The sequence below is a fragment of the Vidua chalybeata genome, chromosome 9 (assembly GCF_026979565.1).
Source record: "Vidua chalybeata isolate OUT-0048 chromosome 9, bVidCha1 merged haplotype, whole genome shotgun sequence".
Lineage (NCBI taxonomy): Eukaryota > Metazoa > Chordata > Aves > Passeriformes > Viduidae > Vidua > Vidua chalybeata.
In genome coordinates, this window is record NC_071538.1 from 26,128,676 (window position 1) to 26,142,587 (window position 13,912).

Sequence of the window (13,912 nt, forward strand, 5' to 3'; positions counted from 1 at the left end):
ACACTTCAATGTCTTCTAAATCTGACTTGCTCTTAGGCTGTGAGGTGTCTTATTAATTTCAGCTACATGATTCATTTGTTCTTTTGGGCAGAAACCTAGGTGCTAAGCTGGAAAGGGTATCTGTGTTTTTCATTTCAATCTTGTCATCATTCTAGTTAAGTATTTGCCTCTGTCCTGTGGGTCAAGTGGTAACATCTTTACATTTTACTCTTTGCAGAGTAACATCTAGCTCTGACTACTAGCAAATGGAATTCTGCAGTATGCTAAATAATGAACTAATAGATTTCAAAGGTGTCAGATCTGTCTTAGCTATATCACTTTTACAAGCAAGTGATGTGAATACAAGGTTCCTATTAGCAGCAAAATTAGCTTGTTTTATAGTAGCATAAATGAGAGAAAAACTGGCTAACTTGGCTTGGTACAAGTTTGCAGGTTATTCCTGCCCAAGTGCTTCAGAAGTTGAGCATAGTACCTGGCAGAAATAGAAGGGCTAGAGGTGTGAGAATGATTCCTAAACCAGTGAAAAGTACCAGAACAGCTGATGAAAATCATTAAATAAAAACCCTTCTAGATGTGAGGATTTTCCAAATGCACTTCATTTATTCAGCTAATTTGAAAAGTTTCTGAACTGAAATGAATTCGCTAAATATTTTATAAGAAGAAAGCTACAGGCTTTATTTGTGCCACTGTATAATGATTGAAAAACCTACTTATGAGGAATTAGGAAATATGAATTTTTGTTATCCATCAGATTAATTCATAAAACATAATTTCTGCAACAGATGGTTTGCTTTTGCTTTCCTGAATCTAAGATATTCAAGCAATGAAGCCCTGAATACAAAATTTTAATAGTTACCAAGGAAATCCATCATCTCTTCCTAGGATTCAAAATGGACATACCTCAGAATGATCCATTCCGTTAGCATCATTCTAATTTCATTATAATTTGTAAAATCTTTTCTATCTTCTGCATATTCTATCCCCTGTAGCTCTGAAGTATTGATCTTTTATCTTCCCTATATTTAAAGGGAGCTTTATCTAAAATTTTCTCAAGTAGGTTCAAATTCTGTAACACCTGGGAAGGACATTATTTAAGACTGTAATTGAAACCTACAGTGTGATCAAAAGTGTCTCTTTTAGTCTACTTGCAATTGTATCACAATAATTTATTTTTAGAATTTGATTAATTTACAGGATTTTTTAAAAGCTGGAAATGAAAGGAAAGCACTACTAAATGTCACCGCTGCTGATATCTTTCATTGTGTCCTTGGCTCACTTGCTCTCTTTGTAGACAAAAACACCTTTTCAGTAAAACAGGAGGCTTGCTATGGAGGCATGGCTGGGTCTGACCTTATTTATGTTTTTAAGTTTCTCCTTTCAACTGTCTGCCAGAAAAAAGCCACTCACTTGGGCAAAGTTCATTTAAACCAGCTTTACAACAAAGTGCAAACCTGAGACAGAGAACAGACAGAAAAATCTCTTCTCATGAAGTCAATAGGAATCCATCTCCCTAAGATCTTTTTTATTCTTGGCACCAGTGATTTTTCTCAACTGATTTATTGGAGGGCACTGGTTTAACTAATTTGTCTTGCATAGGTATCTTTCCCATTCTGTCCTCTCCACTAGTACAAAACAATCTTCCCTTTAAAGGTTATCTCCTAGCCAGATATGTCCTAAAGCTATTATCATTAATTTGCACTTTAGGAGTTCCTTTCACTTTTAAAAAACTGTGAGATACATTCCTGATTTATGGGTTACAGTGTGACAGCCATCATATGCAAAGAAGATTGTTTATACTTACCACAGATGCCCTTGAATAAGGGGGGAATTTCAACCATATCCCCACTCCATGTGCTTTACATAACTGTATTCAATATCACAGAAGAACATGGCAATCTGTATTTTCCACTGTTCTCTAGGATGGCTAATAGAATTTTATCCTTGTTCTGGAAAATTCAGTATTTGCATACCAAAATACAGAAGGTTTATAATACTCTGCAAAATTTTGTGGGCTTTAGGAGTAATTTCCATGGAAACACACTTTTAATCCTTATACATAATTTCCCTGCAACTGATAATTAAAACATTATCCTCAGATTGCTGTGAACCTCATTAAACATATTTCAAAATCATGTGTTTCACGAAAAATTGAAGAAAAGCAAAATATTTTCAATGTTTTTTAGAAAAAACCAATAAGTATGAAGATTAGAGTGTACCTACCTAAACTAAACAGCACCAGGAATTTGAGACAGACAAATTCTCGTAGGTCAAACTGCAGCGAACGAAGCTTTGCTACCAGTTCTTGTGCATGGCTCATAAGATTGTTGAGGGTAGCTCCAGCTTGAGATGCTATTACAGAATAATCCACCTGTAAAAGAGAATTGTATTCCTATCTGGTTTTCATGCCCACACTTTAGGATGTTTCAAGCAATAATATACAACCAGGATACTCCTGAATATAAAATCACTCTTAATTTAATGATGTTATCAAGTCAAGATGATTTTATATATAAACCAATTTTAACCCAATGGTATATATTGAAAATAACATTAAGCCATATATCTTAATGGTACATGACATCACTGTGAGTGCTGGTTTGTCTGTATTAGCTTTTTTTAGAAGCTTTAAATAGCTACCTATGACACTGGTAGCTATCCACATCTCAAGTTTTGTTCACTTGGTGTCTCCTGTTCCCATTGTAATAGTATGATACTGCAGAGAATAACTGATGGAGTGAGCTTTGTGCCTACCTTGGCTGTACTGCTCCAGAGGGACACAATGATATTCATGGGAAACAGTCCTGTGTCCAGAACTTGGCCAGAAACAGCTATTCAGGCCCTGAAATGTCGGTGTATTCCCACAGGAAACAGAGGTATTGTGTGGGTTGCTGCTCTCCTTGGCTACACAAAATCCCTGTGTTTGTTGGAGTTGATTGGAATTCACTTGTTCAGGCAAGTGCTGCCCTGCAGGGAAGGAGGGGTGGCAGGTGTGTGACAGCCCAGCTGCCCTCGCACTGTCCCCTGCAGTGACCGCAGTGCGCAGAGCTCCTTCCCCTGGGCTAGGGACACAAGTGCTGCTGCTCTGGGCTCTGCTGCCTGTCATGCTGCCCCTTGTTCTCGGGGCAGGCTGACCTGCCTGGGAGCTTTCCTTGTATGCAGAGATCCAACAGAAAGCTGGAGTTAATACACTTACTCAAAAAGGGAAAATTCACAAGCACAGGATACTTAAGGCCTGTCATTGCTGACTTATCCTTGAGTGATCCTTGAACCTTGGGAACCTCCCCAAGCCCAGCATGCTGAAACTGTTCTGGCTGATGCCAGTCCCACTGCAGGGATGTTTCCATGCAGGAGACTGCCCCAGCCCTTGCCACTCTGAAGGTGTGCCTGCTTTGTCACAGGATGGTGACCTGTGGGGAAGGGCACAGCCTGTGAGAATGCTGTGATGGGCTGGCTCCAGGACAGGGCAATGGCTTGGTGTGGAGCAGGGTGTAACTGCTGTAGCAGAACTGGGGTGACCTGAGCAGCAGCTTCAGCTTCAATGCTCAGGCCACTTTTCATCAGAGTGCTCCACATCCCCTGCAAGTGCCATGGACATGGCCTGCTGTGCTGCTTGCTCCCCACAGAACCACTCCTGGCCAACTGGCTGAGACCTAAATGGGTCAGTGGCACATTTTCAAAATGCTCTAGTATTACCATCACCTTTCTCTTGTAGGAGCCTCCAGAACAACAGGGAAATTGCTAATCATACCTCATCTAAGTCAAGTCTGGCTGTAAATTATGACTAAGCACCAGGTAAGTGCTTGCTTTGGATTAGTCATTTGTTTAATGGAATCAATGCTCTCAGCCTATCTCTAAGGTTTCCCATAATAAAGTATTTAATAAAGAATGGAGAGGTATCACCACAAGAAACAAACCAATAATACAAAATTTTGGTTTTCCAGGCTCTGATGCCTTAAAATCTGTTTTTTTTTTTTAAACATATTAAGTAACATATATTTCAATTTAAAAAAAATTATTTTATTTTAAAACTACTGAATTGATTTTGCTCAAGTATAAACAGCACTAAAACAAGAAAAAAAAAAAAACAAAACCTTGAAATACTTTTAACCTGACAAAATTTCAGCAAGGAAAGATAGAAAGGTGACTAAAATAAACAAAAATGAACTTTTCCTGGTAATGACTTTAATATAATCAATACGTTTCTGACTTTTAATAAGAGATTGCATTCATAGGTACTCTTATTGCTCTCTATAAACTGGAGGTAACTGCACAAGAAAAATGGAGGTTATACTTTTTGAATGGAGGTTAAGAATAACAACACTTTGCAGTGTTGGAGCAGTCAGAGTTGAGTTTGTGCTTCAGTTAAATCAATGGATTATGCTGAAGAGTCCTGTGAGGTATGTTATTACTCTCTTTTACACCTGGGGAAACTTGAAGTAGTGACATTAAATTGCTTACTCAGGGCCAGAGAAATCTGTGGCAAAACTATGATCTGATCTTTGGAAACCCCAGTCTATCCGTCTTTCAAAAACTACTTGCTAGTTCATCTCTTATTTATCACTCTTTCTATAGATGTATTTAGGCATATTTCTTTATGTATATATGCCTGTATAAATAATAAGAAAAAATAAAGTAACATACCTCAAATAATTTTTATTCAAAGATCAGTTTAATGTATTGTCATGGTTCAACTACTTCGTATTGAGAAACTGGTCACATATAAATATGAAATTTCATAACTTAATATCTCTTTTGTAATTGTTAAGAGGGGGCAAAAAGCTCCAAATCCCTTACTGAGCTTCCAATTTGTGGGGAAAATATGCTACTCACTTCATAAGAAGAAGTTAAGATGTCTGAATGTCAAGAATATCAGTGGCCTTAGTGCAGCGATTATGCCATAATGGAAAAACCCAGTAGATGCCTGGATCTCCCAGCATCCCTCTACTGGAGAGCTCTCAGGCAACCTGCTCCTCTTTCAGGTGCATTTAATATTTGCAGCACCAGCAAATTTGTCTGGGAGGCAAGTCCTCATCTGCCACTCACCAGGAACAGGCTGTATTAAATTTTTATATTTATTGACATTTCATTACCATAATTGACTGCAGTTGGTTCTCTAGTAGAAGGCACAGGGCTGCCTCCTAAGCAGGAGAATTGGTCCCTTGAGTAGGATTTGCAATTAAAAACAACGCAGAATGGATTTTTTTTTTAATTGTGTAAATATGATGAGTTGAATTTTCAGCTTTAACTAGAGAATAGTAGGTGTGCAGAAGGCTTTTTTCAAGAGTGAGCAAAATTATGAGTCAGTGGAAAGACGACCCCCAAAGGTGTCAATCAGTTTATACAAAAGCAACTGTGCATGAAAAAGCCTCAGTTAATGTCTATTCTGAAAAAGTGGCCACATTAAAGACTACACTGTTCTGCTTGCTTGGTCCTTTATGCAGAAATTGATACTAAAATGTGTACTAATTCTTTTACCTTCCAACACGATTAAAAGCACTTTTAAAAGACAAAGATTAAACCAGCTTGGATTTTGTGCAAAATGCTTAATTGCATAATGAAGTCTTAGCATTTACTTTATATTGTACATTTTACTTCATATTGTATATTGATTTCATTTAATAAAATCAAATCCATTACTAAAATATTCTTGCATCCCAATTAATACCACTACATTTCACATTGATTTTGATGTTGAGGATGTTATTTGGCATTTTTGAAAACAGCAGCTTTGTCAGAGCTTCCACATAGCCTAATTTGGAAGTACAACAATGGGCTGAAGTTATGGCTGCACAAACAGAAGTGGGAATTCCTCCTGTACCCTGGGCTAAATAAATGCTGTGGCTGAAGGTCAAAAATAAAGGGAGCACCTGTAGTTTTTTGTTTTGCAAATGGAGTTTCATGGTAATTGAAGATGTTTGAAGACAAATTACTGGGCTCAGTAATTTCTCTGGTGGAATCAGGTGGTGGCTTCTGGTGTCACCTCTATGCTCAAAAAACAGTCTAAAACTTAATGGTGGGATTAAGTTCCCTTTTTCTTCTAAAATTAAGCAGTGTTTGATTTCTAGAATATGACTGTGGTATCATGGGGAAATATTGTGTGGAACTGCACCATCCCTTTCAATGCTTCAGCAGGCTTGAAATTGTCTCCAGAATATGATTAGAGTGATTTTACTTGTTGATGGTGTTGCCAGGTGCTGACTATCCCTGAATGCCATTCCTTTCAGCCAGACAGGAATTGCACAAGTAAGGAATAAAGCCCCTGCTGTAGCTCTATTCAGTTTAACCTAGCACACTAAGGCAGTCCAAATTAATAAAAGATTGATTTAATATTGGATTTAGTAAATTAGACTACTGTGAGCTTGGGGTCCGAAGGCAGAGGCAGTGGGTGCCCAGGTGCAGCAAAGGGAGTCCTGCTCCTCCTGCTCTGTGGGGTGCAACCCTGGCCAGCACCTCTGGCTGCTGGGGGGCTGCTTCTCCAGTGCCCCCTCCTTGGCTACAAACAGCACTGAAAGTCTGGGCTGGCCCACACTGACCTGCCCTGGGTCCCTGAGCCCTGACCCTGCTCGAGTGGATGCTCAGTGGGTGGATGAGTCTCATGTCAGAAGCATGCATTCAGTATATAGCAAACAAACTCATTTACTATTGCAACCTTTCCACTGTTTCCTGAGAGACAGGTTTCACTGGAAACTGCAGTGGTTATTAAACTCATTTTGAACTTTTCATACAATTCTTTCATTAAAAACAATGCTTCTGTTGTATTTCTAAGCAAATAAACACGGAAAACACTTTGAAGAGGTGCCTACATACAAAAATTGAAAAGGTTTCAGAATGGACAAAACCCACAGATATGCTTGTATCTGCTGGTTATCAGGTTTGGATATATTAATTAAAATTTTGTTGACTTATGCAGCATAAGATGCTTGTCATTTTAATGTGAGACACAATAATGGAAGATAATGAATTAAGTTGCCAGTGGCCCTTTCCCCTAGGATGATATGGTGCTTGATAATTAACTATAATATGCAAATAGTAACACTCCAAAGTACTGCAGAATACAATAGAATCCATTTCTTTACCAAAGTGTTATAATGTACTTTTATGGGTTTTTTAATATTGAGATGAGAATACAAAATCACTGCTGTGTTTGATATTCAGTAAAGTTGATGAGAAGACCGAGAACCACTGGAAAAATTTTTGTGAATGTCTGGGTAACATCTCACAAGGCTGTGATAACTCAAACTGCTTCTTCAGGAGCTTTGAACCATGTAAGTAAATTCCCCCTTCAAGACCCTCTTATTTTACCCAAATTTCTGCTCTATTGTTTTAAATCCTTTCCCACCAATGGGTAGTCCAGACTGGATGTGCTCACCCTGGATCCCATCACTATCACTACTCCAACAGGCAGCTGGGACAGACTCATGTGGTGCTTTCTTCAAATTGAGTATCCGAACAACTTTGTCTTTCATGCTGGACAAGCTTAAAATCAGCTATGGGATTTTACATGATTTTGTGTTGACAGATTAGTTCTCTAGCATGGGACTGGTTTGGAGGACTAACAGGCTTGAAGAAATGCTGCCAGATTCCAGGCAAATAACTTTCGTTTTCTTTCTTGCAGATGGGAGCCATATGTATGAAATACAAAATAAATGTGTTTCCCATGAAGACAACAGAGTTAGTGTGGAAAATGGAAGAGTTCTGGTGTTCAAGGATTCATGTCAGGTGCTCTCTCCATGAACTTTTACTGGAACAGGGATTTTAGACTTAAAAATATAGTGCTCTGATGGTTTCATGGCAACACAGCAAAGTACATGTGAATTAGGATCAGGTTGTTCTTTGGTATGTCCACAACTACATGAAAGACTAAAAATATGTAACAAATATTTGGAAAAACCTGAATTCAGGGCCCTTCATGGTTATAACTGAATTTTGATGTGTTTTACCCAGTTTAACTGAGCACATCTAGTTCATCCCCAAGGAGCAGCCAGCATAGTATCCTCATATCTTCAGAAGGCCCTTTTAACAACTACCACAACCTTACTTTCCTTTAGGCAGAAACCACTAGAGTAAGGAAATGTGCAAAAAAGTTAATACTATACTGAATAGTGAAATAATGATTGTTTGACCTCATTTGTATCCTCCTTGAATCAAATCCTGTGTTTATTTGCTGATGTAAGGACTTCTAGATTTGGCCCTCAAGTGCCAATACCTCCTTTGTGCCCGCCACAACTATGAAGCTTCACTGACTACAACATAAATCGAATGGGAAAAAGATTCTTACTAATTTCTGAAAATAAAAGAAGTAATAGGTTTCCACTAGATAACCATGAGCTTTCTATACCTATGACTTGTGGATGTCCTTTGCAGCCACTCCTCTAACACTCTTGTGCTTTTGTACTTCAGTGATACATCTGCAAAGGTGATCTTTCTTGGCAACACCATCAAGATCTCATGCTCTTTCTCTGATGCTATGCTTTAGAATAGAAATCCAGGTGTAAAGATGCATTTGTGTGATGACTTCAACTAAATCAATAGTATCAACAATCTCAAAACCATCTGAGATTTGGACACATTATTGGACTTTTTAATTGGAAAGGCTTTGGCCAAGCTCAGCAGAGGGAATATTTGGCAACCATGAGTAGAGTTTAGGTATGAGCAAAGGGAGCAGATGAGCAGATGCACGTGTTGTGCATTGACTGTTGCAGGAAAATGCACAAGCAACAATATTCTCTGCAGAGCTTTAGCATCTACCTTATGTGTGCTGGGTCTTGGAAGCTGGCAGTGTATTGCTCATGTAGAAGAAAATGCTCAAGTTGGAGGAATTAAAATTCTATAATTAGAAATGGTCTGTTAAAATTACATGGCAAGCCTACAAAACACAGCATGTGGAGAGCATATTGGCAATGATTTACAATTAACCACCACATTGCAAATCACTCCTTAGCTGTTTTCTATTATGAAATTTTGAGAGTTGTAAAATGCATTTGTGCTACTTTATTTCCTTTTGAAATGGTAATTGCTACTGCTGAGGGGCAGTACTTAGTGCAGAAAATGAAGTGTGCAGCACAGGGAGGAACTTGTTTCTGAGGAACTGCTGAGGAATTGTAATGATCTGAAAAAAATGCTTTCTTGAAACACATACACACAAACGAGCTTCATTTATGAAACCCCAAATAAATAACAAAATAAAATAAAACAAAACACAGTCTCTTTTTATACAAGGGCCAAAGCTTACTAGTTTGTTGCTGACTGCGCCTTTTCCTCATCAAAGTGGGAACAGTAAAACCCATAAGTCAGTGGCTTGAGGGAAATGCAGATATATGGAAATGTGATAGGAGTGCCCTAAAGTAATGGGTTTTGAGCCAGTGTGTTTGAAAATTATCAAGTGTTCTTCTAACTACTAGCCCCTTTTAGATACCTAGTACAGCACTGACAGTGGTACCACCCTGGGGACCTGGATAAAGTTTGGCTTTTGTGTCTGAGGAACAGAGGCTGTGCAGTCTAAGTGGAGAGAGCAGGTATGTTCTAATTAAGTGATGGTAAGCTCCCCGCTTACAGCTTCCACCTTCATGGTGATTTGTAAAAAGGACAGTGTTTATGAGTAGCTTTTATGGAGGGATATATTAAAGAAAGCGAGGAGTGAGGCTTCTCAGTCTTAAATTCGCTAACTTGTGACAATAAGCGTGATCTCTCGGGTAATAAAGTTGGCAATCTAGCTCAGGTCCTCAGTTTAAAGTTATTATCTTTGAAAGCCAGGTGATTGACTGTAATTTTGCTCATAGTGCTTTGTTGGTAGCAGAAATAAAAACATCTACAGCACTTTTCATCAGAAGTGTCAGAGTGCTTTCCACACCTTAATCAACTAATTTTTATGAAATGGTGGCATGGTTTTTCCTTGTCTCTTTTGTGGGAACTGAAGGATCAGGACAATAATCAGAAAGTATGTGGGAATGGTGCACTAGCAAAGACTCATAATGCTCAGGTCTAGAAATGTGGCTTCCCAGAATTATTTTACAGTTTTTACAGAGTATACAGACACAGTTGTAATTGTCCTTTCATAAATACATTTGAACAGATGTTGTGTCTAAGAGTGCAACAGTCTGAGTCAATGCTTCCAAGATGGACCACCTTGACAGTAAGGAAAAGAGACAGTTGTATTGGATCAACTTGTCTAAAAAAGTAACTCACTACTGAACAGGGATGTGCAAAAGCAGTGCACAGCAGCTGAAGCCAGGAATGGCTCAGGATGGGTGATGTAGAAATACCATCCATGTCCATGTCCACTGCCATGGAGTGATAATGTTAAAAAAGGGTTCAGCTGTAGTTGAAAATTGCAAGGGATGTTAAATTGCTAGTCTGGGATAAACCAGGAAAATGTGGGACTGCAGCTGCATTCAGATGGTGATTTTGTGGCAGCAAGCACAGACCAGGCTGAAGTTCTCAGTGCCACCTTTGCCTCAGTCTGTCCTAACAAGATCTCCTGGGCTCTGCATTGCAGCAGGGCTCAAGGAGGAGGAGAGTTATGAGCACTGGGGAAAAAAAAAAACTTCATAGGAGAACTAAGGAAAAACTTTCTCCCCATGGAGATTGTCAGGCAGTGGTACTGGCTGCACACGAAATTTTGCAGTTTCCATTCTTGGATGTTTTCAAAGCCCAACTGGACAAAGCCCTGAGATACCTGGTTTGAGCAGGGGTTTGGACTGGTGACTCCTTAAAATTCCTTCCAGTCTGGATTATCCTATGATTTTCAGATTTGTAGCTCTGGCAAATCTAGATATTTTAAAACTTTTGCTTAGCTCACCCAGCCATGTCCATCTAAATAAGAGTTTCTTCAAGGAATGATTTTTACCCATGAAAATAATTTGAAAAGATGCTGGTTTAAGGTAAATGCTTTTGATGCAGAAATTGCCTACAAGTCATGTAGTGGCACAGCACTGGCACTGCTGCAGCACCTCGACTACCAGCAGCCTTTGTGTGAAACGTGTGCCGTGCACAGCCCAGTGGGGGCAGGCGCCTGCTCCTGGAAGCAATCTGCCTTTTCACGAGGATCCGCTGGGGCCAGAGCTGAGTGAAACCGGGACAAAACAGGGGCATTATGGGGAGATTTCAGAAACAGCAGCCAGAGACTGTAATTCAGGTCTAGGGTCTCCCTGTTTCTCAAAGAGAATCTGTGATACATCCATGGGAGTATGCTCTGCAGCTGTTAGGAATTGTGAAATGGGAAAAAGGACTGACTCTAGAGTTCTTGTTGCTGTTGTAATGATACCACGCCTGCTCTTAGCCTAAGTGCAAAGAAGAAAGTAAAGAAGGTGATAGGAGACTCTGGGGGTGCTTGCACCAACTTCAAAAGGACAAATTTTGACATAGGAAAAGGAAATTTGATTTAAAGAAGTATATGTATTAAAACTAGTTTACAAACATGAGAAAAATTAATGCAGTCATTCCAATATAGGCAGGTTTTAACCTAGTTGGAGATTGCCTGGAAATGCACAGCTTCCCAGTTCAGCTGCTGATTTGCAAGCAGTACATTTAATAAGCGTCCTGCTACCTGTTGTCCAACAGTGAAGAAACACTCTGCTTTGCCTTGAGATCATGTACAGCTGGGGTTTTTGTTTTCAAGAAAAGATAAAAGTGGCTAATGAGGTAAAAATTACTACTGTGGGAAAATGGGGACAATGGCTGGAATTTAAGGGTAGTTAGATACCTCTAATGATTTCAGTGGGACTTCAGCACTCAGTACCTTTAAAACAGTGCTAATCACATAACAAAGGAGACACTAATTTAGCAGTTCTCTCAGGAACAGAAACCTGTCCAATGTACTTATAGCTTTATAAATAAGCAACCTGTGTGGTAAATGAAATAATTTCCAGTAAAATTGTCTGTCTTGCAAAGCATGAAGTGGAAAGGGAATCGGTCATTTTCTCAATTGCACCAATATAAATCAAGAGTAATGCAACTAAACTAACTCTTGCTGATGCGATTAGGGAGTACAATGATATCTGAGATAGGTTAGTGACTTTCCACGAAGTGCGGGAGTCAGTTCCATAGATAGAATTTGAGTTTTCCCAATTCCTTTCTTGAACAAGTCAATAATTTCTCCCTTCTACTATAGACCTCTTAATCATAAATGCAAAGAGGAGAATCAGAATCCTTCTGATTCTTACAAACATTTCTTCTTAGTGTTAAGAAATGGCTGCAGCTTTAAAATTATAGCTAAAGCTGTAAGCAGATTCCACAACAAGAAGACACAAGTGGTGTAGCACAGGAAAGGAGCTCTTTCCCATGTGTGTATAAATTGAGGCAGTTCAGTTTGCAGCTACTTAAATACCAAAGAACCATCTTTTGTTTTCACTTCAAGACAGAAACATAATGTACAGGCACACTTTGCTTTTCTTTGATACTCTCTTTTTTTTTTTTTTTTTTTTTCTCCTTCCTGTTAAAAGCAGAATAACAATCTTAGGAATAAGATTCTTGTTTTACTGTCAAGATCATTTGCTTTGGAAAGCATAGTGGAGAAAAAACTTTCTTTTGTTTTCCCAATATTTACTACATTATAGCTCTTGCATTTTGGGAGATCCTTGTAGCTGACACATGAAGAAAATTACCCCTGGGTAGCTGTGCAGAAACTGCACGGTGCATGCCCTGAGAAAGTTTCTGAGACACTATCTGCTTTTGTAGCCTATGCACAGAATAATTTTCCTGTGATTAGATGTCTCAGCTGCCCAGTTTCTCACACATGTGCGTATGTCTCTAAAATCAAGGTATTTCTGAGGTAGTAAGCAGCAGGTTCTCTAGATTTCTGACCCAGCCAGTGCTTCTTTTCAGTAAATCACAATTCTGAAGGGAAGAAAACTATACGTGCTTAAACCTAAAGCATTAGGTTTGGCAGTGTTGTTGTCAGAAACCATTTGGCCCTAAGGAAATACTACTTCTAGAGAAACACTTCTCATCTGCTGCTTTTCAATTACTGAAGTATTTGAAAAGCAAAGTGCTTATGACTATATCTGCTTTTTTTAGGTTTATCTGTAATCAGCAGACTAGAAGCAGAATGCACAAGTGATTTTCCCTACACTACTTATGAAGGATCTCTGAGAACACAGTAGTGCTTCTGACCTAGTGAAACTCCTGGTATTTTGACAATTATTGTAAAAACAAGACATGACTATTTCTCTCAGACCACATACTCACTTGTTGCCCGGTAACCAGAAGGATGGAGCCTTCTTTCCCATGTACCACTTGCCGGTAAATGTGATCCAGAATTAAGAGCTCGCTCCAGCAGTTCTGAAGCAACTTCATTTGGTCATCAACCTGTAAAGGAAACACAAACATTGGTGACATCACTCTGGGAGTAAGTCTGACATCACACTAGGGAGGCAGCCCTCCTTCACACAGCTGGCTGACATCAGGAGAACAGAGATGCTGTCTAGAACTATTCATGCCCAAAATTGCTGTTTGCAGTTGAATAAACAGAGCACTGTTGTAGCCTTTATCTGTGAAATGTATAGAATTTTTACTCTTGATTAGATTCTAGTAAAGCAGAGCTAGGAATTAGATTCTACGAAAGCAGAATTTTGCATTGTTGTGCTAAGTAGTAATAACTGTATATTTATGGCAATGGGATTTTATTTTTACCCAAAACAAGAACAGCAGGAAATAATGCTGATGTGAACTTTCTCCTATTCCCCATCTTAAACCTTAGCTTCTGGAAATAATAAGGAATCTGCAGATTCACAAGTGTTATTGCTTCAACAGGCCCAAGTCAGAGACCGGTCTCTTGCAAATTAAAAAGTGAAGAGAGGTTAAAAAACTCTCTAAAAATGGCTGTGCTGCTATGAAAAGAGAACACTTCTTAATGAGCAGAAGCTGAGCAGCTTTGGGTGTCACTGGTAGGGCAAGAAAGGGCAATGCACAAGTC

The 13,912-nt window shown here is 39.0% G+C and overlaps 1 protein-coding gene across 4 annotated transcripts in view; it reads right to left on the reverse strand.

Moving 5' to 3' along the window:
* The window catches only part of NR5A2 (nuclear receptor subfamily 5 group A member 2), an 87,831-nt gene that overhangs the window by 24,503 nt on the left and 49,416 nt on the right, over positions 1-13,912 (reverse strand). For 3 of the 4 annotated variants that reach the window (XM_053950236.1, XM_053950235.1, XM_053950238.1), the window contains 2 exons: positions 13,186-13,305; positions 2,221-2,368 (listed from right to left, as the gene is read on the reverse strand). In XM_053950236.1, coding sequence (XP_053806211.1) covers positions 2,221-2,368; positions 13,186-13,305 — 268 coding nt within the window. Of the gene's footprint in view, positions 1-2,220; positions 2,369-13,016; positions 13,306-13,912 lie in introns of those variants that run through there. The other variant, XM_053950237.1, reaches the window with a different exon arrangement.